Source organism: Mauremys mutica, chromosome 12 (genome assembly GCF_020497125.1).
Source record: "Mauremys mutica isolate MM-2020 ecotype Southern chromosome 12, ASM2049712v1, whole genome shotgun sequence".
In the NCBI taxonomy this organism is placed as follows: Eukaryota; Metazoa; Chordata; order Testudines; family Geoemydidae; genus Mauremys; species Mauremys mutica.
The window spans coordinates 26,554,406-26,580,179 of record NC_059083.1 but is presented as its reverse complement, the minus strand read 5'-3'; the positions used below and the strand labels follow the sequence as shown (position 1 = coordinate 26,580,179).

Here is a 25,774-nt window from a genome sequence, read left to right as displayed (position 1 = left end):
TTGTAATGTAAGTCCAGACTATTCCGGTTATTTGATTTAAGAATCTATTTCTTTGCTCCTATGTTTTATTCAAGAAAACTGGACCTGATCTTGCTCTCAATGCCTTCAAAGGGAGATTTGCTATGAATTAACTTACTGTATATTTCTGTTTTGTACAGTAAGTTACAAGCTCTTGAAAATCTAATTTTATGAAGCGTCTTCCTCTGTGTTCCATGTTACGTATAACTTTGTTTATGGGACTGAATCATTTTGCCTCTGATATGTCGAAAGAAAATAAATGGGTAAGAAAAAATGCAAATGAGAATCTCTCTTTCTGACACGCACGCTTTCTAATTCCTTAAATCTTTTTTCTCCATTGGTAGAATTTCTAGCAACTTTTACGCTGATCTGACTTCTTTTTTTTAACATGGATTTTGTAGGGATGGATAAAAATCAGACTTGTAAAGAAATCACATTTTCAACTTTAATTGAATGGCAGTTCTAACTTCATAATATGAAAGAATTCATGTAACAATGTATTTATTTACTGTGCCCTCTTTAATGTTTGACTTTAATGATTTAATGTTTTTCAGGGTTATACTCACGATCATCATTTTTTTCCTCCTTCCTGTTTTCTAGATCAAGTTACAGTGAAGATGAAGGTTCTCTCATTCTGCCACAGCTCCAGAGCCTGCTTCCCTCTCCCTGGGTTTATTATTTTCTTCTTTACTTGTTATGTTCACAGGATGGAATCAGGTAGGAATCCACCCTGTGTCTGCTGTTCCTTAAAGGATTTATTTAGGCCCCTGAAGTGTCTTAACAACATCCTGCACTCAAAGTCAATGGAACTACTCACAGTGAGTGAATTTAATCAAACAGAAAGATCGATGCCATCATTATTCATTTTTTGCCCTGATTGTGTTGCTGCCGGGTTATTTTATTTGTTCCTGGGGTAGTGCCCAGGTCTGTTTCTTCACACAAGTATTTTTAAAAGATTGTCAAAGATGCCCAAAGCATTGACTGGACACTTATTGAAGAGTTTAATAATAACAATAATAAATAAAATAAAATAACTTAGTGTGTTTCAGATGTAAAAAAGATCAGAACCCTAGTTTGAAATTAATGTGCACAAAAACATAAGATGAACCAGAATATATTGATGTCATGTGACTTTTTTTAATTGGGCCTGTTCGCTAATACATACATGTTAGTTGTAGTATATACTGTATTATTAGGCATTATGTGCACAGTAGTCCTATAATATACATGAGAGAGAGAGTTGGGAATTTGAGTTAACTGAATGTATGATGCTTTTCCCACAATTCTGTTCACCAATATCTAATATCCCACAACTCTTTACAAATCTCAAGTTAGCCTTCACAATAGAAAATAGGAAGCCTACCAAAGCCATGAAAGCTGTGTCCTAGCACTGGTTGGGATGTACCTCAACACTCATCAGGTTTGGAATGTGGTATCCAAAAAGGTGGGTTGGATCTTAAATGACGATTAAAGTGCTTTTTCACTTGTAAACAGCAGTGGTATAAGTGGGCTTGGGGTGTATTTTTCTAGCACACCTTTTGTGTAAAGTGAGTCTGCTGCAAGATAAGACCTGCTCCCTGGGAGGAAGATGTATATGTCTCCTTTATGTAGTGCATTGTTTTGTCTTTAGACAATAATGTTCACTAAGTTTGGTTATTTGGTCTCTTGAGCATGCGAAGTATTGAACCACACTTGTCCAAAAATTAGCTCTAGCAATGTGGCCATGTCTCAGGAACACCTTGGTGAAAGAACACCAAATATGGCCCATCAACCCTACCCTTATTCCTGCTGAGGCCCATCAAATTTCATGGCAACGTCAGTAAATGTGTCAGTTTGAGAACACTCAGGAAAATGGGCTGTTAAATAGTAAGCTTGTCTCAGCTACACATCAAAAATGTCCATTACCATTTCTCTGCCTCAGTTTCTCTGATGTGTGACTGTGACATCGACTGAATACACCTGTCTTTAGCTTCCCATCCCGGGTCAACGCTGTGTGCCTCTGTCATGCACTGAGCCTACCAATTCTTAGCTCCCCACTGTGTCCAGTGCTCTCTGTCTGGGTCATGCGCTAAACTTGTCTGTTATCAGCTCCACCCCCATCTCAGTGCTGTGTGCCTGTGCCATACACTGAGGCTGAGTGTTCTTATAACAGAGCCCCAGTCCCACTGCCCATGAGCGCTGCTCTCTCTTAAACATTCAGGCTGAAATGTTCCATGCCAGTGTCTGTCCCTGGCTGAAGTTTTTGGAAAGTTTTTCTGAAATGGAACCTCTTGGCTGTGTCCTTCATATCAAATTGCCATTTTCCTTTTTGTTACTTTCCTGGTGCATTTTCCAGCAACGTTCACAGTGATTGGACCCTCTGACCCTGTCACTGCCATCCTGGGTCAGGAAACTGTGTTACCCTGTCACCTGTCCCCCCGGATGAGCGCTGCAAACATGGAGGTGAGATGGTTCCGATCGGAGTTTGCATCCTTTGTGCACCTGTATCGTGATGGGAAGGATCAGTATGATGGGCAGAGGCCAGAGTATTGGGGAAGGACAGAGCTTTTGAAAGCCGGACTCACAGATGGGATTGTTCCCCTGAGGATTCTCAATATCAGACGTGCTGATGAAGGACAATACCTCTGTTTTGTTCAAGATGATACTTTTTATGGAGAAACTGTATTGGAACTGCAGGTAGCAGGTCAGTAGCTCCTATCAGTTTTAGCTGTGTGCGGTCTGCAGGCTTTATTCTTTCCTATTACAACCGTGACTCCCTGCTTGTGAAATATTTCACAACAACACAGTGTATCTAACTTTCAGCAAACAGCCACTTTCATATCAGGAAAATATGCTGGAAACTTTCCCAACATGTTATTAAAAACATTTTCAGGATGGCCAAGGCACTTTCTCAGCTGATCTTGACTGACCCCAAAGCGGGCTTTAGTCAAGAGGGGAAAGACTTCTGGACACATACGGCCTTCCAGTTGCTCTGCAGTCATTTCTAGGATGTGTGGCTAAGATGGGACTGACAGACTTTTATGACCGTCTTATTGGTTCACTGTTGGTTGTTCCTCACAGGTGTAGTTAAAATCAAATGCAGTATTCTTATTTGCTAAGACTGTATAATGGTGATGGTGGTGGTGGGTGTGATGGGTTCCCCTGGGGTACCATTTCGAACTGGGGTAAAGCTGAGCCCTCTGTCTCACCAATCTGGGTTCCCTCTTGCACTGTGATGTTGTGACAAGCTGCAAAACCCTCCACATTTGCACTCACATCAACATCCACAGGCAGGGACCACACCCATCTTTGTGCATGAATGCATCTGGCCAGGCACTCATGAACCAACAATAGCGAAGCTTCAGCCAAAACACCCCCCAGCTCCCCAACCCAAGACCCTGAATCTGTACCATCCTGCCCTGATCAAAAGCCTGACCAGTAAAGATTATTACAATTACCCACTTCGCCCCTCCCTCGATGTGGAGAGGAATATACATAAAAACTTTTGTTAAATGAGCTGAGATTTCATTCAAACCATACTATTTTAGGTAAAAAATATATAAAATAGATTTATTAATTACAGAAAGATAGATGATAAGTGATAGCAAAGAGATCAAAGTTGATTATTAAGCAAATAAACAAAAACCCAATCTAAGCCTAATATACCACACAGGATTTGAATCAAAAAGTGCCTCACCCTGTTAGATAGTACAAGCACTTTATAGATGTTTCATACACAGGCAGAGTTTCCATCTTTCCCACCTGGGACCATCACTTCCCCAGTTCAAAGTCTGTGCTCTTCCAGAGCTATATCCAGGTGTTGAGTTGTGGAGCAAGTGAGGCCAATTGGTGATGTCACTTCCCCCTTTTACAGTTTCTTTTATATGGCGGGAACCCCTTTGTTCCAAGCCAAGTTCCCAGCCCAGTTTGAGGAAAAATACAGGTACCAAAATGGAGTTCAGTATCATGTGATCTACTCACATGCCCCTGAATGCTTGATGAGTCATGGCAGCCATTATCCATAGGCTGTCTGCAGTGTCCCCCAGTGAGGACAAGGCTTTTCCATGGCCCATTGTTTTCACTGATTGGCCATTAGCATTGTCTAGCTTCTTCACTGTTGCACCTGAAAGGCTAGTTGTGGGTGTTACCCAGAGCAAGCACATTTGAAATACAGATGCATAGTCAATATTCATAACTCCAGATACAAAAATGATATATGCATACAAATAGGATAATCATTCAGCCAATCATAACTTTTCTATTGACACTTGACACATCTTGTACAAGATGCAACATAATTATATCATAATCATACCATAATCATATTACTAGGATATGGAGTGCAGAGTGTCCTAGTGGGGAGGGAAATTATGCATTTATCACTCTTAGACAAGACTGAGCATTTTCCCCCTGCTGCTTTAACACTTTCACCATGAACCAATTAGATTTTTTTTAAATAACTAGATCTAGCCAATGCACTAATGATCAGATTTTCTAAAGTTCAGATCCTATTCAGTTATCTACATTGTAATATCTCCAAAGGTGTCAGCACTCAGTTGTTCCTGTGTTGAGATGACAATATCTCCCATTGACTCAGTGAAACTATTTTAAATATTTGTTCAAATTTTTGTGTGTCCACGTGTATTGGGATTTCAGACATTCTAGTATTCATTTATCCCTTCTACTGACTACCCGCATGAATTAGTGCTTTCTAGTGTGAGTAAGGGATCCACAAACTGTCCCTTCTGCTTTATTAACATATGGAATTGACACCTTTATGTATTTCCCCTTAGGTCTGGGCTCTGCTCCTCTTATCTCTGTGAAGGGTCACCAAGATGGAGGGATTCGGGTGATTTGTCAGTCAGCTGGTTGGTACCCAGAGCCTGAAGTGCTGTGGAAAGATCGCAGTAGGCGACATTTACCATCACTCTCTGAAACAACATCCCAAAGAGATAACGGCCTGTTTGAAACAGAAACTGCTCTCATTGTAATGGAACATTCAAACCAAAACTTGTCGTGTTGCATCAGGAACACCGTTCTCAATCAAGAAAAGGAATCAGCAGTTTATATAGCAGGTCAGTTACCATCCAAATCCCACACTGAACTCACCACCACTAGAAATGAAACAAAACATACGAAGAAAAGAACTGAAACATCTGTGGTGGATATTTCATAATCCATGCACAAACACAGAAGATAGTGTTTTTACAGGGTTACATTTTAAGCAATTTGATTCCCTTAATTGTGAGTATTCAGACTATCAACATTTTGAATTTCATGTAAATTTAATTTTAAGTTTGACTTTCCTGATATTCTAGTGTGCATGTGCTTGCGCATGCACGCACACACACACACCTTCCAACCTTTTTGAGAGGGAACTTTCACTCAATCCACTGATGCATTAGGCTCCTGTAACCTTAAATTCACCTTAATGATTTTTTTGAATGTGGTAAATTTTGTACTCTGGCTTGATTGTGATCTGTAGAGCCCTGTAAACCCACAGGTATCTGCTTTATAGCCACAGATAGCCTCATTTTGGGGGATTGCAGATTGGATACGGATACCAATTTTGTATCCACGCAGGGCTCTAGTGATCTGTTCACTTCACCAACTTCATTACTTTTGTGAAATGTCACCTAAGTCATGTGATGTTGTTTTTACTGACATTCAATGGGATTTGCACTCCTTAATTTACTTTGATCCGGATCCACAAAAGGACTCATTTTACTTCTTCTCTACACACAGAAGATGTACTGATTAGTTAATGGATAACACCTGCTTGTGTGAACACTTCTTGTATCAGTTTCAGAGTGCCCTAAATAGATTTAGCTTCAATCAATTCCTTATCGACTTCAGCTAAATGGAGATAGAGCACTATGAAGCTGATTTATGATGTAAGGTTTTGTGCATTAATTTATTTAAATTGGTGCAACCCTCCTATGTTGTCAACTCTTGAACCAATTTAAGAATGACCCCGTAAGAGGGTTGCCCCAGGTTCACTAAATCAGAGCACAAGCCATGTGTGGAAAAGACATTAGGCACATTTGAAAATTCCATCCTGTTTAGATGACCGAATCACTGTGAACACAAGAAGAGCAAATGGAAATTAGTTAATTTGTTGCACAAGTGTTTGGACAAATTGTGATTATGGTTTTTCCCAATATTAGGGGGTATTGTGGATTTTTCAAAAATATGCTAATTAATCTGGCAGTTTCTGAATATTGCTTACTGCTAAGGGCCAAATTCTTTTCTGGTATAACCCTATTAGAGTCAATGGGGTTTTATGAGCAGAGAATTTGCCTCTGATCTCTGTGGACCTCTGATTAGCAATGAATCAAATCAGGGCTGTGTTTTCAAGGATAAATCACTGGTAAAGCTGTGTTGATTGGAGCCGTATTTAAAAACAGTTTCTGGTCTTTTGTGTAGTGTAGACATGGCCATTCTTTCACTCTTAGCTCACACAAATCCTGCTGGGCACTATTTGTGTATTTGTATGAAAAAAAATCTGCTTTTAGTCACCACTTCCAAACTAAGGCAAACCCTGGGTGTTTTGTTTTTCAGATTCCTTTTTCCCGAGAGTGAATCCCTGGATGGTGGCTCTGAGTGTGATCCTGGTGGTTTTGTTTGGTTTCATTGGCCTCACTGTTTATCTGTTTAAAATGAAAGGTAAATATCAGAGGGAGAAATATACTGTAAATAAAGGGTTTTTTTCTAATAAATAAATAAGGGCAATTTAGGGATTTAACACAAAAAGAACGTGTGATCTGCTGATCTGGTCCTAAATAAAGAAGAAGAATGGATGTAAATTTACTGATAGAGGGTGGGGGCAGAGGTGCAAAGGAGAGAATAGAAGGGAGAAGAGTCTCAGACAATAGAACTGATTTGGATCATAGAAGATACATCTCTGTTCTGCTTGGTCCCACCTGAGAGAAGGTTCTGCAAAGCCTATCCTCTCATATTTCATCTCATCTCTCTCTCTCTCTCTTTTTTTTCATTGCTAATAAAGTGTAATGCACCTCAACATTACATTAATAGGCTGTATAGACATGCCCCTGTAGTAAATCAGTAAGTAAACACATTTGTTCCTCAGTTAGAAAAAAAAACCATACGCATGATCACATAACTCAGACACAGCTGTCCAGGCCCTGCTGAACTTCATCCATAAAGAACACCAGTCCAAATTCCCAATAAATCGGACTTTTCCCTCCATGCTCCTAATGAATTTTGTACCTATAGGATGTAGCTTTTTAACTCTGTTTCATGAAGCAAGGCAATGAGAATAATTTGTATTTATTTGTGTACTTTTCAGGGAAACTTACTGAAGACGTTGGTAAGTTTCAGTTTCCCTTTTTCCACAAATACACAATTACACAATTGTCTATGGGCTTCTTGGAGAGACAGAAGGGAGGAGAGTCTCAGACAATAGAACTGAACCAGATAATTGGATCAGAGCAGACACATCTGTGTTCTGCTTGGTCCTTCATTTCCCTTTCTTCCTAGTGTCAGGGACTCGAACCCCGACAGCGAAGTTCGTTGTCTGACCGCAGAGAGACAGGCAACACCAGCAAGATCCGATCAAAAGCTCTTTATTGACAAATGCACGCATCAGTAGAGAGCAGCTTGTCTCCAGAGAGAACCAACCCACTTTACTTCTTAGTATCAGCCTATATAGACAGTTTTATTACGTCATAGATCATTCACTTGAGCAACCACCCCCCTTTTCTAACAACTAGAAATTAGACACCTTTAATATACATGCATGCCTAATCTTCTATGTCTACAGCATTAAATTGTTAATAATATCTTAACAAGCACCAAAAGTTAGAAATGTAGGGGAGTTAAAAACAAACCGAAGACTAAACCAGGGAGTGAGTTGGGAGGCTGGGGTTTCTTATCAGTTCTTCAAACACTGTTCCTAACACAGCACAGCTGGTACTATGCCAGGAATGCAACCCCTCACTTATCTCACTTTTTCCCAGGGCTTTGTGAGACATACTACTTCTAAGTATTTTTCACTCCAGGATTACCCAGAAACCTCTGTTAGCCTGACTTCGGTCAGGTTGGCATAACTGGTTTTGTGCTACATCTCTATTCAGGCCTAACTCTAGTTCTCAGGCAGTTATCACTGTCTGTCTCTGGTTCCACTTGAGAGAAGGTTCTCATATTTGTACTCAGTCTCTTTTTTGCTAACACAGTGTAGTGCACCTCAATGTTACAGTGATAGGTCCAACAGAAATGCCCCAGTGATAAATCAGTAAATAAACACATTTCTTCTTCAGTTAGGAAATAAATCATATCAGCTGTCACATAACTCAGACACAGCTGTCCATGCCCTGCTGAACTTCATCCATAAAGAATACCAGCCCAATTTCCAAAAAAAAAATTGGACTATTCCCTCCATGCTCCTAATGAATTTTGTACCGATAGGATGTAGCCTTTTAACTCTGTTTCATGAAGCAGGGAAAGGAAAATAATTTATATTTGTGTACTTTTCAGGGAAACTTACTGAAGATGTTGGTAAGTTTCAATTTCCCTTTTCCCACAAATAGAATTTTAGATCATGGCTACACAATTGTCTATGGGCTTCTTGAAGAGACAGAAGGGAGGAGAGTCTCAGACAATAGAACTGAACCAGAGAATCAGATCAGAGCAGATACATCTGTGTTCTGCTTGGTCCTTCATCTCCTTTTCTTCCCAGTTCTCAGGCGGTTACCACTGTCTGTCTCTGGTTCCACTTGAGACAAGGTTCTGCAAAGCTTACCTTCTCAGATTTGTACTCCATCTCTTTTTTGCTAACAAAATGTATTGCACCTCAGTGTTACAGTGATAGGCCCAATAGAAATGCCCCAGTGATAAATCAGTAAATAAACACATTTATTCTTCAGTTAGGGAAAAAAAATCATATCAGGTGTCACATAACTCAGACACAGCTGTCCATGCTCCGGGTTCACTTCATTTATAAAAAATATCTGCCCAATTTCCAAATAAATTGGGCTTGTCCCTCCATGCTCCTAATGAATTTTGCACCTATAGGATGTTGTCTTTTAACTCTGTTTCCTGAAGCAGGGAGAGGAAAATAATTTATATTTATTTCTGTATTTTTAAGGGAAACTTACTGGTAAGTTGGTAAGTTTCAGTTTCCCTTTTTCCACAAATACACAGTTGTGTGACTGCGGTCAACAATTGTATCTATTTGTTGTTTTCTCTGATCTATTTTTACTTCTCTGTGTTTGTCGGGCTAGGGAGGATTGATGTTTGTGTAATAGGTTTGTTGCCGGCACAGAGGCCTGAGGCAGCAGCAACAGTGGTTCGTTGCCCGGTGTGCTTCGCTCCAATAAACACACCAAGGTGGAGAAACAGACAAGTTTATTTGAGATCTCAAAGCTCGGTGCTCGGAGGCAGACAAGTCTCAAATCAAGCACACAGATGCAAGCTGTGTTTCCTTTCTTATACATGATTTCAGCTAAGCATCTCTATTACCCCCCCCACTCCCCCCCCCTCCTCCCCCCTTAGGTTCCCATACAGCAAGTACATTATAAAGTAGCAATTACACTAAGCAGGTTAAATCATACTTGGCAGCAAACATATTATCTCGTTAGTAACTTTTTTTTTTGACCGGTTATTTTGTTTTACTCCTTCTTTGTTATCCTGCTTTCCCCCCTCCCTTCAGCCAGGTGCAAGCAGGCCTAATTAACGCCTCCTGGTATCAGTGTTGCACTGATAACTAGCTGCTACACATTCCATTCTCGGTTACTGGCTTGTGAGGTCGATTACAGTTTAACATGGGGCCCTTTAGGTTAACATAAAATAACTTTGGTTCATTCAGGCCTAATACAGATGCCTGATGCCACCAACAGGTTGGACCATTTTAGGGCCTTGGATGTTTCCAGAGACCCATCCCCCTTAAAAGTCTTTCCAAAATGAGGGTTGGGTCAATGTAGCTACATGGCTGGGGGGTGTAAGTTTTCAGCGCAGATGAGCCCTCAGCCTCAGAGTCTTTCAAAAGACTTTATAGAGGTCTGGCTGGTTCAGGAAGGGGTGATGAAGTGGGAATTTTCTGCACTATTTTTATGAAACCCGTGTGTACCTCAGTTTCTGGTATATGCGGCATTGTTACCCAGTGAGGGAAAAAGGACTGTTTGCTGTCTGGGCAGGCGAGGTGACATAAGTATGGGTGTTGCTTAGCTGTCTGGGCCTTAGTCCCCATATCAGTGGAGACAGAGGTGAAAGTGGGCCGATGCACGCCAGTGCGGTGTTCTGGTAAGAGCCAGCTATTGGACCGGACTGCACACAGCTGACTTTTTCCCCTCTGTCAGCTGATGGAGGGGGTAGCAAAGGGGCATGTGCCCTGGGCTCCAGCTTTGGGGGCCCCCGTGGGGCTCAGGGCACCCCAGGAGGGGAGGGGACCTGGCGCCTGTTGGTGCCTGCTTCTTTGTGAAAGGGACAGGGCAGCCCTCTAGCATGGGTGGCAAGTTATATACCCACGTGGTGCCTGGGCACCAGCAATATTCAGAGCCCGGGGCCCAGCTCTACCAATCTTTGGGGCTGGGTTCCCCCTCTGACCTCACCTGCCACCCCCCTGCGCCTCCCCAAGTGTCCCCCGGCCCCTCCTTGCTGGCCCCGTGCATGTCCCCGGGCCCCGGAGCAGACCATCCCTGCCTCTTCCGTGCAGCTCCATGTTGCCATCCTGCAACAACTGGTGCCGCAGGGTCCTAGTGCCCCCCACATCAACTGCCTGAGCCTCCTTTTCCACCTCAGACCCTTCCCTTTTCCATCGGGACCCTCCACCAGCACAGCCCCCTCATCCCCTCCCGCCCGCAGTCACCACTTCTGCCCCATGCTGGGCAAGGAGACAGCCCCATCCCCCACCCCCAGTGAGGTTACAGTCAGGGGCAACAGCAGGGGAGTAAGCACACACAGCACCTCCTGGCACCCACCACGGGGGAGGTGAGGAGATTCCTGGACCTGAGAGGGGCCCCTAGGAGCACATGCAGTGACAGTGGTGGGGGTGAGTGTGCTGCTGGGGGGTTAGAGGGGGCTCCTCCCCCAGAGCTTGCTGCAGCCACCAGGGAAAGGACTGGGGGGAGTCCTCCTCTCTGGTGTTGCCTGATTTGGGGAGGGTTTGTAGGGACAGTGGAATTTATCCACTTAATTTAGTTGTATTTAATAATTAATTTTCTAATTAATTAATAATGTTAATAATAAGTGATAAGTATTAATAATATGGGTATGGCTCGCCAATATGTGTGATCAGAAGATAAAAGTTCGTCTTGAATCAGGCTTCACAGAATTTAATACAAGGAGATTGGGGTATAACAGGAATTACACTGAGACAAAGTTTAGTCAAACAAGACCTTTTATTTAAAATCAATGAAACAAGAAGTAAATGTAAAATGTTAAAAGCAGTTTGATTACAAAGTTACAAAATATCACAGTTCTTTAAGAGATATGATATGATATTACACAGTTCTGAATGCACTCTGCAGCAAAGAGGGTGTTGTTCACACCTATTGATAGAGGAAGTTATAAAGAGGTTATGAGTGAAACTCTCTTTTTAACCTAAATGCTCTAGCAAAAATAAGAATCTGTTCATACTCACAACTTTGAAAAGAATTAATACTACGACTTAGTATTGACAGCTTTCGTAGGAGAAAGAGGCTTCGAAGCAGGTTGAGACGACAAGGAAACAGAGAGATGTATCGCCTACCCTAATGGAGGATTACCACCCTTTTTATAGGGAGAAATCCTTCCTCCTATGCCCAAATTTGTCTTTCCCCCATGGAAAGGTGAGGGTACCTATTTTCATAGGCTGACCTTTGTGTACGTATTAAATGACGCATCTGCGGGTGTATGTGTTACATTTGTGGTCAAAAATACCCTCCTTTTTACCCTAACTAGGTGAAAGGTTAGCAGACATTCGAAAAGTCCCTAGACAATTTGCGTAGGTTTGTTTCCTATTATCACTTTTCTGAGTAAGGGTCTTAAAGGTTGCTTTCAGCATCACAGAGGAAATAGGCCAGGATGTCTGGTCTAGAAGCTTCTAGGTATCTTCATTACAGCTTATTGCAAATTCTATTAATCTATGCAGCCTACACACTTTTATCAAAAAGACATTTTATACAGACCAACAGATTAATCCTCAGGGCTACACTGGCCCCTGTCCTGGAGCAGCCTGCTTGCACCCCAAACTCATCCCCAGCCCTGCCCCACCCCAGAGCTCACACCCCCAGTCAAAGCTTCCTCCCGCACCCTCAACCCTCTACCCTAGCCCTGAGCCCCTCCAGCACCCCAAACACCTTATCCCCAGTCCCAGCCAGAGCCCTCATCCTCCCCACACCCCGAGCCTCTCGAACACCCCAAACCCCTCATCCCCAGCCCCAGCCAGAGCCCTCACCCCCCACACTCCTACTCTTGCCCTGAGCCCCTCCCACACCCCAAACCCCTCATTCCCAGCCCCAGAGCCCCCATCCCCCCACACCCTAACCATCTGCCCCAACCCTGATCCGCCTCCTGCATCATGAACCCCTCACCCCACTCCCCACCCCTCTGCCATAGCCCTGAGCCCCCTCCCACACCCCAAACCTCTCATCCCCAGCCCCACCCCAAACCCAGACCTACCCCTGCACCCCTCACATCCCCAAACTCCATCCCAGAGCCTTGGGCAGGTGGGGGCCGGAGTTTGGGGGGGCGGAGTTGGAGGGGACAGGTTCTGGGCACCACCAAAATTTCTACAAACCTGCCGCCCATGTAGGGCTTGGAATTTTTCCAACAAAGGTCGTAGCTTCCCCTCCCCGGCTCCACGGAATAGCCTAGGTAAGTTGTCTTCCTCAGAGTGGCTCTGTTGCAAGAATCAGCTCCCCTGAGTTCCAGCAGCCTCCCTCCTGGTCGCTGCCCCCTCCAGTGACAACCTCTCCCTTTGAAGATCATTTCTTCCAAGTGGAGCAGGTCCCTGTAGGAATGAGGTCACTTGAGCCCAGAGGAGTTTTTGTCTCTTCCTGAATGGGAAGGGGCTGTGCCCCAGGACAGGGTGTGTTACCCCAAAGTTTATAAAACTAGATTAAGTCTAAACTAGATAAACTTCACACCAAAATGTTATTGGGGGCGGGTGTTTGTGGGGAAGCAATAGAAAAAAGGAAGTTGAATAGAAACAATCACCCAGCCTTAACTTTGTATTGATGATAAAGAGAAATAACATATAAGGGAAGGAAAGCTCCTAACAATTTTGATATCTATTTCTGTTTATGTTTTAGTGAAACGAGATCTAGAAATTGACAAGTGTCATTTTCATCCCTCAGAATAAATGTTTGTACACAATTGGATTCCCCTGTAGGAGTGTAATAGAGTCATCGGCAGGGGGTGGGGGGTAGGTTGCCTAGTGGTTAACACACTTAGTGCCCCCTCCCAGTGGGCAAGTCTTTCAGTTCTGGCCCTCTTTTAATCAGGGGGCAGGGAGGTGGGTTTGTTTAGTCTGGAGAAGAGAGGACTGAGGTGGGCCATGATACCAGTTTTCAAGTATATGAAAAATTGTTACAAGAAGGTGGGAGGTAAATTGTTCTCATTAACCTCTTAGGATAGGACAAGAAGCAAGGGGCTTGCATTGGAGTGAGGGAGGTTTAGGCTGGACATTAGGAAAAACTTCCTAACAGGCAGAGTAGGGAATAAATGGAATAAAGGAGGATGTAGAATCTCCTTCACTGGAGTTTTTTAAGAGCAGGTTAGACAAACACCTGTCAGGGTAGTCTAGAATAGATAATACTTAGTCCTGCCACAAGTGCAGAGGATTAGACTTCCAGTCTAATGATTCTATGAGTGTAATAGAATCACAGAGTTTAAGACCAGAAGGGATGACCAGATCATCTCGTCTGATCTTCTTAAGAGGAAAATGAATAGAAATAGTTTCTAACCCTTAATTATCATATTGATTATAATGAGAAATAAAACAAAAGAAAAGGGAAACTCCTAACATACAATATGGGTCTTTCTGTTTAATTTTTAGGCAAACGAGATATAGAAGTTGGTAAGTGTCATTATCCTTCTTCTGACATGTGGGAGTTTGTTTAATTGTTGTGGAATTGTTCACTTTTCAATTTAACTTTTACACTTCTATTGCAACATTTAGCCTGATTTTGTTTGTTTGCATGTTTGCTTTTTTAATTATTGTTTCTTTTTGGTTGGGGGAGGTTACAGTAGTTAAGACCAAAGCAGACTGTGAAGAACTTCAAAAAGATCTCACAAAACTAAGTGATTGGGCAAAAAATGGCAAATGAAATTTAATGTGGATAAATGTAAAGTAATGCACATTTGGAAAAATAACCCCAACTATACATACAATATGATGGGGGCTAATTTAGCTACGAGTCAGGAAAAAGATCTTGGAGTCATCATGGCTAGTTCTCTGAATATGTCCACACAGTGTGCAAAGGCGGCCAAAAAAGCAAACAGGATGTTAGGAATAAGACGGAGAATATATTATTGCCCTTATATAAATCCGTGGTACGCCCACATCTTGAATACTGCGTACAGATGTGGTCTCCTCATCTCAAAAAATATATACTGGCACTAGAAAAGGTTCAGAGAAGGGCAACTAAAATGATTAGGGGTTTGGAGAGGGTCCCATAAGAGGAAAGATTAAAGAGGCTAGAACTCTTCCGCTTGGAAAAGAGGAGACTAAGGGGGGATATGATAGAGGTATATAAAATCATGAGTGATGTGGAGAAAGTGGATAAGGAAAAGGTCCATTCTTATGTTCTTATGTTCAGTAACATGATAAAATGTGGGCAAGCACTAAATTGGATAGATTACAGACCAAAATTTAATTTGAAAAACTGATAAGCAATAGAGTTGCAGAGTTTAAGACCAGAAGGGCCCACTGATCCTCTTGTCTCATGTCCGGAAGAGGAGGTTGATTTCTCTCACCCTTTACTGTCATATTGATGATAAAGTGAAATAAAACAAGAAAATGTAAATGCCTAACAAAAATATATATTTATTTCTCTTAAATTTTTTAGAGAAACGAGATAACGAGATAAGTAAGTGTCATTGTCCTTCCTCTGAAAAAAAACTTTTGTACCAGTTTGGAGTCTCATGTGGCTGTTTGTTTAATTGTGGTGGGGTTGTTTGTTTTCAAATGTACCTTTCAAAATTGTTGCAATATGAAACTTTTTAAGTTTGTTTGCTTCTTTTTTATTATTACTATAATTCTTGTTAGAGTTTATAGGGGTTTGTTTTGTAATGTACCTTTATAAAACACGGGGAAAGATTACAATGGATGCATTTCACAGCAAAAGCTAATGTGAAAAATTGATAGCAATAGTCATAGAGTCACAGAGTTTCACAGAGTTTAAGACCAGAAGGGATGACTGGATCAACTAGTCTGACCTCCTTAAGAGGAGTTTGAATAGAAATAATAATCTCTCAGCTGTAATTGTATTGATGATAAAGGGAAATGAAGCATAAGACAAGGGAAACACCTAACAAACAATATGTGTATTTCTGTTTAATTTTTAGGCAAACGAGATATAGAAATTGGTAAGTGTCATTATCCTTCCTCTGACAAGGATTTTTTTTTAAGTAGATCTTCATATGGGAGTTTGTTTAAATGGTTTGGAGTTGTTTAATATTAAATTTAACTTTCACAATTTTGTTGCAAAACGAAACCCCTTGTTTGTTTACTTGCTTTTTATTATTATTTTTTCTTGTGGGTTTAATGTAATTGCATAAAATGTGGGGAAGCGCTAAATTTGAAAAAACTGATAAGCAATAGAGTCACAGAGTTCCAGACCAGAAGAGAGCCCTGGATCCTCTTGTCTGATGTCCTGAAAAGGAGGTTGATTTCTCTCAGCCTTCACTGTCATATTGATGATAAACAGAAATAAAATATAAGGAAAGGGAAACACCTAAAAAAAATATCTATTTCTCTTTAATTTTTAGACAAACGAGATAAAGAAATAAGTAAGTGGCATTATTCTTCCTATGACAAGGAACTTTTTGTACTAGTTTGGATTCTAATGTGGGAGTTTGTGGAGCAGTGGTGGGGATGTTTGATTTAAAATATAACTTAAAATTGCTGCAGTAGGAAATATTTTTTGTTTGCTTACTTTTTGTTATTATTATCAGTCTTTTGATAACGTGTGTGTGTGTGGGGTCAACTTTAATATAGCTTTATAAAATGTGCGGAAAGACTAAACTGGATGAATTTCACACCAAAAGTTAATTTGAAAAATTGCTAAGCCATGCAGTTACAGAGTCATGGTGTTTAAGACCAGAAGGGATGACTGGATCGTGTTGTCCAGAGGTCTGCAGACTGTGGGGCAGGCCCCTAGGGGCGTGTGGAGGACTGTTCAAGCAGGTGCAGGGCCGGATTAACTCTTCTGGGGGCCCAGGACTATTAGAGTTTGTGGGGGCTCCTAGGCTCCGGGGTAGGGCCAAAAATGTGGGATTCAGAGTGCAGGAGGGGGCTGTGGATTGGGGCAGCAGGTGGGTGTGGAAGAGGGTGAGGGCTCCAGCTGGGGGTGCGGGCTCTTGGATGGGCCTGGGGATTAGGGCTTTCGGATGCAGGAGGGGGCTCCAGGCTGGTGCCAAGGGGATTGGAGGGTGGGAGAGGGCTCAGAGCAGGATGCTGTGGGTGTGGGGTCTGGGAGGGAGTTAGGGTGTGGGAGGGGGCTCAGGGCTCTGGTGCAGGGCAGGACAGGGGGCTGTGGTGCGGGGCGCTTATCTGGGACAGCTCCCCTTTGGTGGCACAGGCCCCGGGGCGGGGTGGCAGGTGTCTCCGCACACTGTCCTGTACTCGCATGCAGCCACCGCCCCCCATAGCTCCCATTGGCTGTGATTCCTGGCCAATGGGAACTGCGGGGGCGGCACTGCAAGTGAAGGAAGCGTCCGGACTGAGTTTCCCAGCACTCGCAGCTCCAGCCCAGCGGGGTGGGGGTGGGAATGGCATGCCAGCACACAGAGCCGCCTCCCCACCAATGCCAGGCTAGGCTGTTAATGCAGAGGCTTTAGTGGCTGCAGCCCATGGCCCCGGGCTAAGGCAGCCCCTCAAAAAGATCTGCACTTTTGGCAGTCTGGAGATCATTTTGCGGGGCCTCCCTTTCCCTGGGGCCCTGGGCTGCAGCCCCTAAAGCCCCTTTCTTAATCCGGCCCTGAGCAGGTAATAGGTAATAATTGGAGATATACCAATCTCCTGGAACTGGAAGGGACCTCGAAAGGTCATCGAGTCCAGCCCCCTGCCTTCACTAGCAGGACCAATTTTTGCCCCAGATTCCTAAGTAGCCTCCTCAAGGATTGAACTCACAACCCTGGGTTTAGCAGGCCAATGCTCAAACCACTGAGCTATCCCTCCAAAAGGCAGGGTCCCTGCCAGCCCCCTTGTGGAGAGGGGAGGGAGCCCCACCCAGCCCCCAGCCCAAATCCAATCCCATCTGCAGCTGCGCTCTGCCCCCTGCCAAGCTCCAGCTCCTGCCACAGTTCCAGTCCTCCCTCTGCTCCGGCTCCAGGCCAGTTCCTACCAAATTCCCTCTCCTCCCCCAGGCCAGCTCTGCCTGTAGCCCCAGCTCCTCCCCCATCCCCAGTTCTGCACCCAGCTCTGCTTCAGCCCAAGCTCCTCTGCTGAGCCAACTGGGCAGTAATGGAAGGGGGAGCAGACAGATTCCATTACTGCAAGGGGTGTGTGATTGGAAAAGCTTGGGCACCACTGGTCTTGTCTGATTTCCCGAAGAAGAGATTGAATAGAAGTAACCTGTCTTAACTGTCATAGTGATGATAAAGAGAAATAAAACTTAAGAAAAGCAAAACACCTAACAAACATTTTGTATCTGTTTAATTTTTAGGCAAACGAGATATAGAAATTGGTAAGTGTCATTATCCTTCCTCTGACAAGGATTTTTTTTGTGTGTGTAATTGGATCTTCAGGTGGCAGTTTGTTTAAGTGTTGTGGAGTTCAGTGTAAAATGTAACTTCTACAAATTGTTGTAATATGAAACCTCTTTTTTTGTTTACTTGCTTTCTATTATTATTCTTTTGTGGAAGGGTCTGTGCAATTGTGTAAAATGTGGGGAACCACTAAAGTGGAGAGATTTCACACCAAAAGCTAATTTGAAAAACTGATGTGCAATAGAGTCATGGAGTTTAAGACCACAAGGTACCACTGGATCCTCTTATCTGATGTCCTGAAGATGTTGATTTCTCTCAGCCTTTTCTGTTGTATTGATGATAAAGAGAAATAAAACATGAGAAAAGGGAAATGCCTTAAAAATACTATTTCTTTCTCTTTCATTTTCAGAGAAACGAGATAACGAGATAAGTAAGTGTCATTGTCCTTCCTCTGAAAAGAAACTTTTTGTACCGGTTTGGAGTCTCATGTGGCCGTTTGTTTAATTGTGGTGGGGTTGTTTGCTTTGAAATTTAAATTTTAAAATTGTTCAATAGGAAACATTTGTAGTTAGTTTGTTTGCTTTTTTATCATCATCATCATTCTTTGGGGGTTTGTTTGTTAATGTAACTTTATAAAATGTGGGGAAAGACTAAACTGGATGAATTTCACACTAAAAGCTTATCTGAAAAATTGATAAGTAACACTGTAATAGAGTAGGGAGAGACAGAAGGAAGGAGAGTCTCAGACAATAGAACTGAACCAGAGAATTGGATCAGAGCAGATACGTCTGTGTTCTGCTTGGTCCTTCATCCCCCTCTCTTCCCAGTTCTCAGGCTGTTATCGCTCTGTCTCTGGCTCCACTTGAGACAAGGTTCTGTAAAGTCTAGCTTCTCAGATTTGTACTCCATCTCTTTTTTGCTAACAAAATGTATTGCACCTCAGTGTTACAGTGATAGGCCCAATAGAAGTGCCCCAGTGATAAATCAGTAAATAAACACATTTCTTCTTCAGATAGGAAAAAAAATCGTATCAGCCAGGGCTGCCCAGAGGATTCAGGGGGCCTGAGGCAAAGCGGGGGAGCTGTGGCGCTTGTACTCACCCGGCGGCGGTCTGGGTGTTTGGCGGCATTTTGGCGGCAGGGGCCCCTTCAGTCGCTCCACATCTTTGCCAGCACTGAAGGGATCCCACCGCCAAAATGCCGGCCGAAGACCTGGACCGCCACTGGGGCAGGCTCGCGGGGCCCCTGCAGGGCCCGGGGCTTGGGGCAAATTGCCCCACTTGCCCCACTCTCTGGGCGGCCTTGATATCAGCTGTCACATAACTCAGACACAGCTGGCCATGCTCCGGGTTCACTTCGTCCATAAAAAATACCTGCCCAATTTCCAAATAAATTGGTCTTGTCCCTCCATGCTCCTAATGAATTTTGTACCTATAGGATGTAGTAGTTTAACACTGTTTCATGAAGCAGGGAGAGGAAAATAATTTATATTTATTTCTGTATTTTTAAGGGAAACTTAGTGAAGAAGTTGGTAAGTTTCAATTTCCCTTTTCCCACAATTACAATTGTTGACCAGTTACACAACTGTGTATCAATTTGTTGTTTTCTCTGATTTATTTTTACTTCTCTGTGTGTGTAGGGCTGGGGAGGGTTGATGTGTGTGTAATAGGCTGGACCATTTTGGGGCTTGTTTGGATGTTTCCAGAGACCCATTCCCCTTAAAAGTCCTTCCAAATAGAGGATTGGATCCACATAGCTACATGGCTGGGGGGTGTACGTTTTCAGCCCAGATGAGCCCTCAGTCTCAGAGTCTTTCAAAAGACTCTATAGAGGTCTGGCTGGTTCAGGAAGGGGTGATGAAGTGGGGAATTTTCTGCACTATTTTTATGAAACCCGTGTGTACCTCAGTTTCTGCTATTTCAGCATTGTTACCCAGTGAGGGGAAAGGACTGTTTGCTCTCTGGGCAGGCTAAGCGATCTAAGTATGGGTGTTGCTTCGGTGTCTGGCCCTTAGTCCCCATATCAGTGGAGACAGAGACGAAAGTAGGCTGGTGAGGACCAGTGCGCCGCTCTGGTAAGAGCCATCCACCGGCCAGGCCCACACACAGCTGACTTTTTGTGCCCCCCCCAATCAGCTGACAGGGGTGGGGGGAGCAAAGGGGCAGCTATCCCGGGCTCCAGCATTGGGGGCCCCCATGGGGCTCAGGGTGCCCCAAGGGATTAGCAGGGGAGAGGACCTGGCGCCTGTTAGCGCCTGCTTCTTTGTGGAAGGGACAGGGCAGCCCACTAGGGCTTGGAATTTTTCCAACAAAGGTCGTAGCTTCTCCTCCCCAGCCCCACGGAATAGCCTAGGTAAGTTGTCTTCCTCCGAGTGGCTCTGTTGCAAGAATCAGCTTCCCTGAGTTCCAGCAGCCTCCCTCCTGGTCGCTGCCCCTCCTGTGACAACCTGTCCCTTTGAAGATCATTTCTTCCAAGTGGAGCAGGCCCTGTAGGAATGATATAAATATATATTTATTTCTCTTACATTTTTTAGAGAAACGAGATAAAGAAATAAGTAAGTAATATGAAACCTCTTTTTTTGTTTACTTTCTTTCTTTTATTATTCTTTTGTGGAAGGGTCAGAACAATTGTGTAAAATGTGGGGAACCACTAAAGTGGAGAGATTTCACACCAAAAGCTAATTTGAAAAACTGATATGCAATAGAGTCACAGAGTTTAAGACCACAAGGTACCACTGGATCCTCTTATCTGATGTCCTGAAGATGTTGATTTCTCTCAGCCTTTTCTGTTGTATTGATGATAAAGAGAAATAAAACATGAGAAAAGGGAAAAGCCTAAAAAAATACTATTTCTTTCTCTTTCATTTTCAGAGAAACGAGATAACGAGATAAGTAAGTGTCATTGTCCTTCCTCTGAAAAGAAACTTTTCGTACCAGTTTGGAGTCTCATGTGGCTGTTTGTTTAATTGTGGTGGGGTTGTTTGCTTTGAAATTTAAATTTTAAAATTGTTCAATAGGAAACATTTGTAGTTAGTTTGTTTGCTTTTTTATCATCATCATCATCGTTCTTTGGGGATTTGTTTGTTAATGTAACTTTATAAAATGTGGGGAAAGACTAAACTGGATGAATTTCACACTAAAAGCTTATCTGAAAAATTGATAAGCAACACAGTACTAGAGTAGGTAATGGCCAAAAAAAATATGGCCCAGGAGGAATTGTGGGAAGGCACTGGAGGACTATCAGCACCTGAGATGATTATCTTCCCTCCACACTGCAAAGTGGGCATGTAACCAGGGGTGAGCTGGAGCCGGTTCGCACCGGTTCGTGCGAACCCGTTGTTAAATTTAGAAGCGGTTTTAGAACCGCTTGTTAACTAGCTTCCCTGCGAGGGAAGCTTTGATGGGCTCTGCCTGGGAAGCCTGTAATTCCTCCTCCCGGCCGCCGGGGGGCGCTGCGCTGTGCTGCGAGAGCCATGTGAGCTGCCTCCTGGCCCTGTTGCTGCTCCTGCTCTTTGGACCTCTGGCCCTGGGGCTCCTGCTGCTGCCTGGTGAGTCCCAGGCTGCGTCCTGCTGCTCCCAGCCCCCCCCCCCGTGTGAGTGTCTGCGCCCCTCCCCCACCTTCCCTGCCCCCAGCCACCCCCTCCCCCGCCTTCCCTGCCCCCAGCCACCCCCAGCCACCCTCTGCCCCCAGCCAGCCCCTGCCCCCAGCCAGCCCCAGCCAGCCCCTGTCCACAGCCGCCCCCTGCCCGCAGCCACCCCCTGCCCCCTGCCAGCCCCTGCCCCCAGCCACCCCCAGCCAGCCCCTCTGCCCCCAGCCACCCCCCTGCCCACAGCCAGCCTCTGCCCACAGCCCCTGCCCACAGCCGCCCGCAGCCACCCCCTGTCCACAGCCACCCGCAGCCCGCCCGTCTGCATCACCTGCCCACAGCCAGCCCGTGTCACTCCCTGCCTCCAGCTAGCCCTGCCCCACGCCCCTATCTGCAGCCAGCCCCACATCCACTGGTGTCCTGCAGTTCCCAGGGCAGTAACCCTGCACACCTGCTTTAATGGGGGGGGGGCAGGGAGCAGCTGGGACCCACACATGTGCACACCCTAGAGCAGGGGTGTCCAAACTACGGCCCGCGGGCCAACTGCGGCCCGCGGGTCAGTTTTTATTGGCCCGCAGCGGCTCCGGTTGAGCTCCCGCCGGCATGCCTGCGGCAGGTCCACCGGAGCCCGGGACGAGCGAACCTGCCGCAGTCATGCCTGGGGGTGCTCAACCGGAGCCGCGGGAAGACGGGACCTGCCGCAGGCATGATTGCGGCGGGTCCCGTCTTCCCGCGGCTCCGGTTGAGCTCCCGCAGGCATGACTGCGGCAAGTCCGCTCGTCCCGGGCTCCGGTGGACCTGCCGCAGGCATGCCGGCGGGAGCTCAACCGGAGCCGCGGGAAGACGGGACCCGCCGCAGTCATGCCTGCGGCAGGTCCGCTCGCCCCGGGCTCTGGTACACCTCTTGTGTGTGGCCCGGGCCTTTCCTTATTTTTCTATATTTGGCCCTCCCCCAAAAAACTTTGGACACCCCTGCCCTAGAGTGACCAGACAGCAAGTGTGAAAAATCGGGACGGGGGTGAGGGGTAATAGGAGCCTATATAAGAAAAAGACCCAAAAATTGAGACTGTCCCTGATCACCACCCACACATGTGAAACGGAGCTCATTTCTAGTTCAGCCCCATCTTTTTAAAAAAGAACTTTAGGTAGGGTTAAAATACATCTGTATTTTCCTGGACATGTCAGGCTTTTCGGTTCTTAATCACCTCCTGGGAAAATATGGACGTATGGTAACCCTATTGGTACAAAAAATACATGCTGTCGCACATCCCTTAAATCAGAACTTTTTATAGGGAACCCGTTGTTAAATCAGAACTTTTTATAGGGAACCCGTTGTTAAGATTTTGGCAGCTCATCACTGCATGTAACCAACCTGAATTTAAGTGGTACCTGGGCTACAGCCTAAACCCAAAGTCTTGCCAGCTAACCTGGGTGCAAAGCACCACCAACCTTGAGTCACAGTTTTTGTGCTTGCACAATAAACAGACTGAGGCAACCGCCAGATAAGATCCTGAGCTAACTCTGCAGTGAAGATCCACCCTGGGAGAGAGACACACATGCAGTCCAGTGGAGGTTGTGATAAACTTATAACTTTCTTTTTCCTTCAGTGTATTAGTTTGTACAATATTGAATCATACAATACTTGTTCAGATCTGTTCTCCTCTCTAATTATGTGGCTGGTTTTAGGGTGGAGAAGATCCGTGGCACCTATAGAAGAAGGTAATGAAAGATCATATTTTATCAATGTCCAAATATTCATTCTGATGAGGCAATGTGCCTCTTTTTCTTTGTATATGGGAGTGGAGGTGATAGTTCAGGGCAGACCTCCCCAGCACCCTGCATTTCAGGGTGCATCACAAGGTGAGGTGGGGTTTGTGTCTCTCCTACCACACCATAATGAATCCATAGCATATTGCGTCTACTCTTTCCGCCTCTGCACGGCTTGCATATGCACTGCACCCTGCAGAGATCTGTGACAGCAGCTGCCACCCAATGTACAGAACCAGTAGGACATGCACCTCCACAGCCACTTCTCCAGGGGGAGTTTGTTTTATGTTCCTGTGCTGCTGTCCAATCTCCAGTGTCCCTTTGTTTCTTCCTTCATCTTTTCCCCTGTGAAGAAAGCCAGGAGCTCTGCAGTTACCTCACACTGACGGGGTGAGCAGGGATTGTGTCTGTGTGAGACCCTTGCTCCTGTCTCAAGCAGAGGAACAGAACCTTGATCATGGACAGGGGCTCCCCTGGCTCCATTCTACAGATCTGGGAAGCTCCTGTGATCAGTGCTGTGAGCTTGTCTCTTTTCTCCTGCCCAATCCACCATGAGCCCAGCATGGTCCCATCTCTGGTAAACAGGACGTCAAGTCAGCCTCCCCATCCCTAGCATGACCCTCTCTCTTTTTCCACTAGCCACCTATTCTGTACCTCCTCCCTAGTGGCAGATTTGCCACTGGGACAATGGGGCCTGTGCCCAGGGGCTCCATAAAATGGGTGTCTCTGTGCCCCAACCTGCTCTGCCAGCCCACTGCTCCTGCCAGAGAGTGGGGTCAAGGCTCGGGTGCTCACCCCACTCCCCCATCCGCCCAGCACTCCAGCCAGGGAATGGTGTCAGGCTGCGGGGTCTTGCCCTGCTCTGCAGCTGGAGCACCAGGTGGGCAGGGCAGAGCAGGGTACACCCCCATGCCCCAGCCCTAATTCCCCAGCAGGAGTGTGTGTGTGTGTGGGGGGGGGGTTCTACAGGCAGAAGGGGTGGGGAGGGGCCCTTACTTGCTATGGCCCACGGCCCCACAAAACCTTCATTTGTCCTGGCTCCCCCCACACTCATAGCTTCCACCATGAACCTGCTTCCCTTGTTTAGCCCCTCAGCCTCCCAGGATAACGTACTTTTGTGCTGCGACTACTGCTCAGCAGTGACATTCTCGGCAGGTTCAATTCTGGTACCATTTGGCCTGTTGCTGTCCCAGCTGTGACATTTCAGAGCAGGCCGGGTGCAGTGGGGAGGCCCCATAGCAAAGTCCAGCACAGCAGGGGCAGCTGGGACACAGAGAGATTTAAGGTGGGAGGGGGAGGGGAGCTCTGTCAATGTTCACTGAGTTTTACCATTGGCTGGGGGCTCCCAGAGTCTCTAGTCCCCTCCCCAGGGAGATGTGGGGGAAGGAGGGGAGAGATTCTGAGTCTCAGGCCTGGCCCAGCTGTTCCTGTCACTGACACATCTCTGCCAGGGGAGTGACTCTCCCCAGCACTGTGCTGAGATCTCAGAGCTGATGGGTAAATCCTGGAGGAAGGAGATTCCCTGAGACACTCCCCAGCTGGGGCAGATTCTGTCACTGACACCATCGAACCCTCCCCCAGGGCTGAGCTCTGCCCCTAACGCTCTGATTCCCTCTCCCCCCAGTGAATGTGACTCTGGATCCAGACACGGCTCATCCCCTCCTCATCCTGTCTGAGGATCAGAAAAGTGTGAGACAGGCAGACACAGAGCAGGATCTGCCCTACAACCCTGAGAGATTTGACACTGAGCGCTGTGTGCTGGGCTGTGAGGGATTCATCTCGGGGAGACATTGCTGGGAGGTGGAGGTGGGGGGTAGGGGACTCTGGGCTGTGGGGGTGGCCAGAGAGTCTGTGGAGAGGAAGGGAGGGATCAGCCTTAACCCTGAGGGGGGAATCTGGGCTGTGGGGTGGTGCTGGGGTCAGTTCCGGGCTCTCACTTCCCCTGTGACCCTCCTGCCCCTGAGCCGGGCCCCCAGCAGGGTCCGGGTTTGTCTGGACTGTGACCGGGGGCAGGTGACATTTATCGATGCTGGTGACCAGGCCCCGATCTTCACTTTCCCGCCGGGCTCCGTCCCTGGGGAGAGAATCCGACCCTGGTTCTGGGTGTGGGTGGGATCCCGGCTCAGCCTGTGTCGCTGAGACACGCAGCAGAAGGGGGAACCGGAAATCAGCCTCTCTAGCCTCATGTACCCCAGTCTCTATGACCTTGGAGGACTCCCATCTACCCAGCTTCTGGCTCCTCATTTCTATGACCTGTGGAAGCCCCTCCCCTTCCCTGCAGCCCCAGAGGGGCCCTGAGGGGCAGAGGTGGGGGCTGGACAGGGGGCAGCACTAACAGCCGGGCTGGGGACAGGCAGGGGTGGGGGTGGCAGGGACACAGCATGAATCAATCAGGGTTTGGGGGGTTGGGGAGAAGCAGCAGCAGCAGGGAGCGGTTTGTACAGATCTGTGTCCTTAGATCTCACTGGGGTCTCCCAGCCCTGGATCAGCAAGAGGGGAAGGGATAAGATCAGGGAAAGAAGGGAGCAGCAGAGGGGCCACAGTCACTTGGTCA

The 25,774-nt window shown here is 45.9% G+C and overlaps 1 protein-coding gene across 1 annotated transcript; it reads left to right on the top strand.

Moving 5' to 3' along the window:
- The first annotated feature begins 623 nt into the window (after positions 1 to 623).
- Positions 624 to 25,553, top strand: LOC123346651 (butyrophilin subfamily 1 member A1-like). The gene is made up of 11 exons (XM_044984128.1): positions 624 to 735; positions 2,354 to 2,701; positions 4,791 to 5,072; positions 6,559 to 6,663; positions 13,994 to 14,014; positions 15,505 to 15,525; positions 15,928 to 15,948; positions 17,826 to 17,846; positions 18,278 to 18,298; positions 23,140 to 23,172; positions 24,845 to 25,553. The coding sequence occupies exons 1-11, from the start codon at positions 636 to 638 to the stop codon at positions 25,357 to 25,359; spliced, it is 1,488 nt and encodes a 495-aa protein (XP_044840063.1). The 5' UTR covers positions 624 to 635; the 3' UTR covers positions 25,360 to 25,553.
- The last annotated feature ends 221 nt before the right edge of the window (positions 25,554 to 25,774 follow it).

Coding starts and splice junctions, on each gene's coding strand:
- LOC123346651 (XM_044984128.1), top strand. CDS start 636: ATGAAGGTTCTCTCATTCTGCCACAGCTCCAGAGCCTGCTTCCCTCTC. Junction 736..2,353: donor TGTTCACAGGATGGAATCAG/GTAGGAATCCAC, acceptor TGCATTTTCCAG/CAACGTTCACAGTGATTGGA. Junction 2,702..4,790: donor ATTGGAACTGCAGGTAGCAG/GTCAGTAGCTCC, acceptor ATTTCCCCTTAG/GTCTGGGCTCTGCTCCTCTT.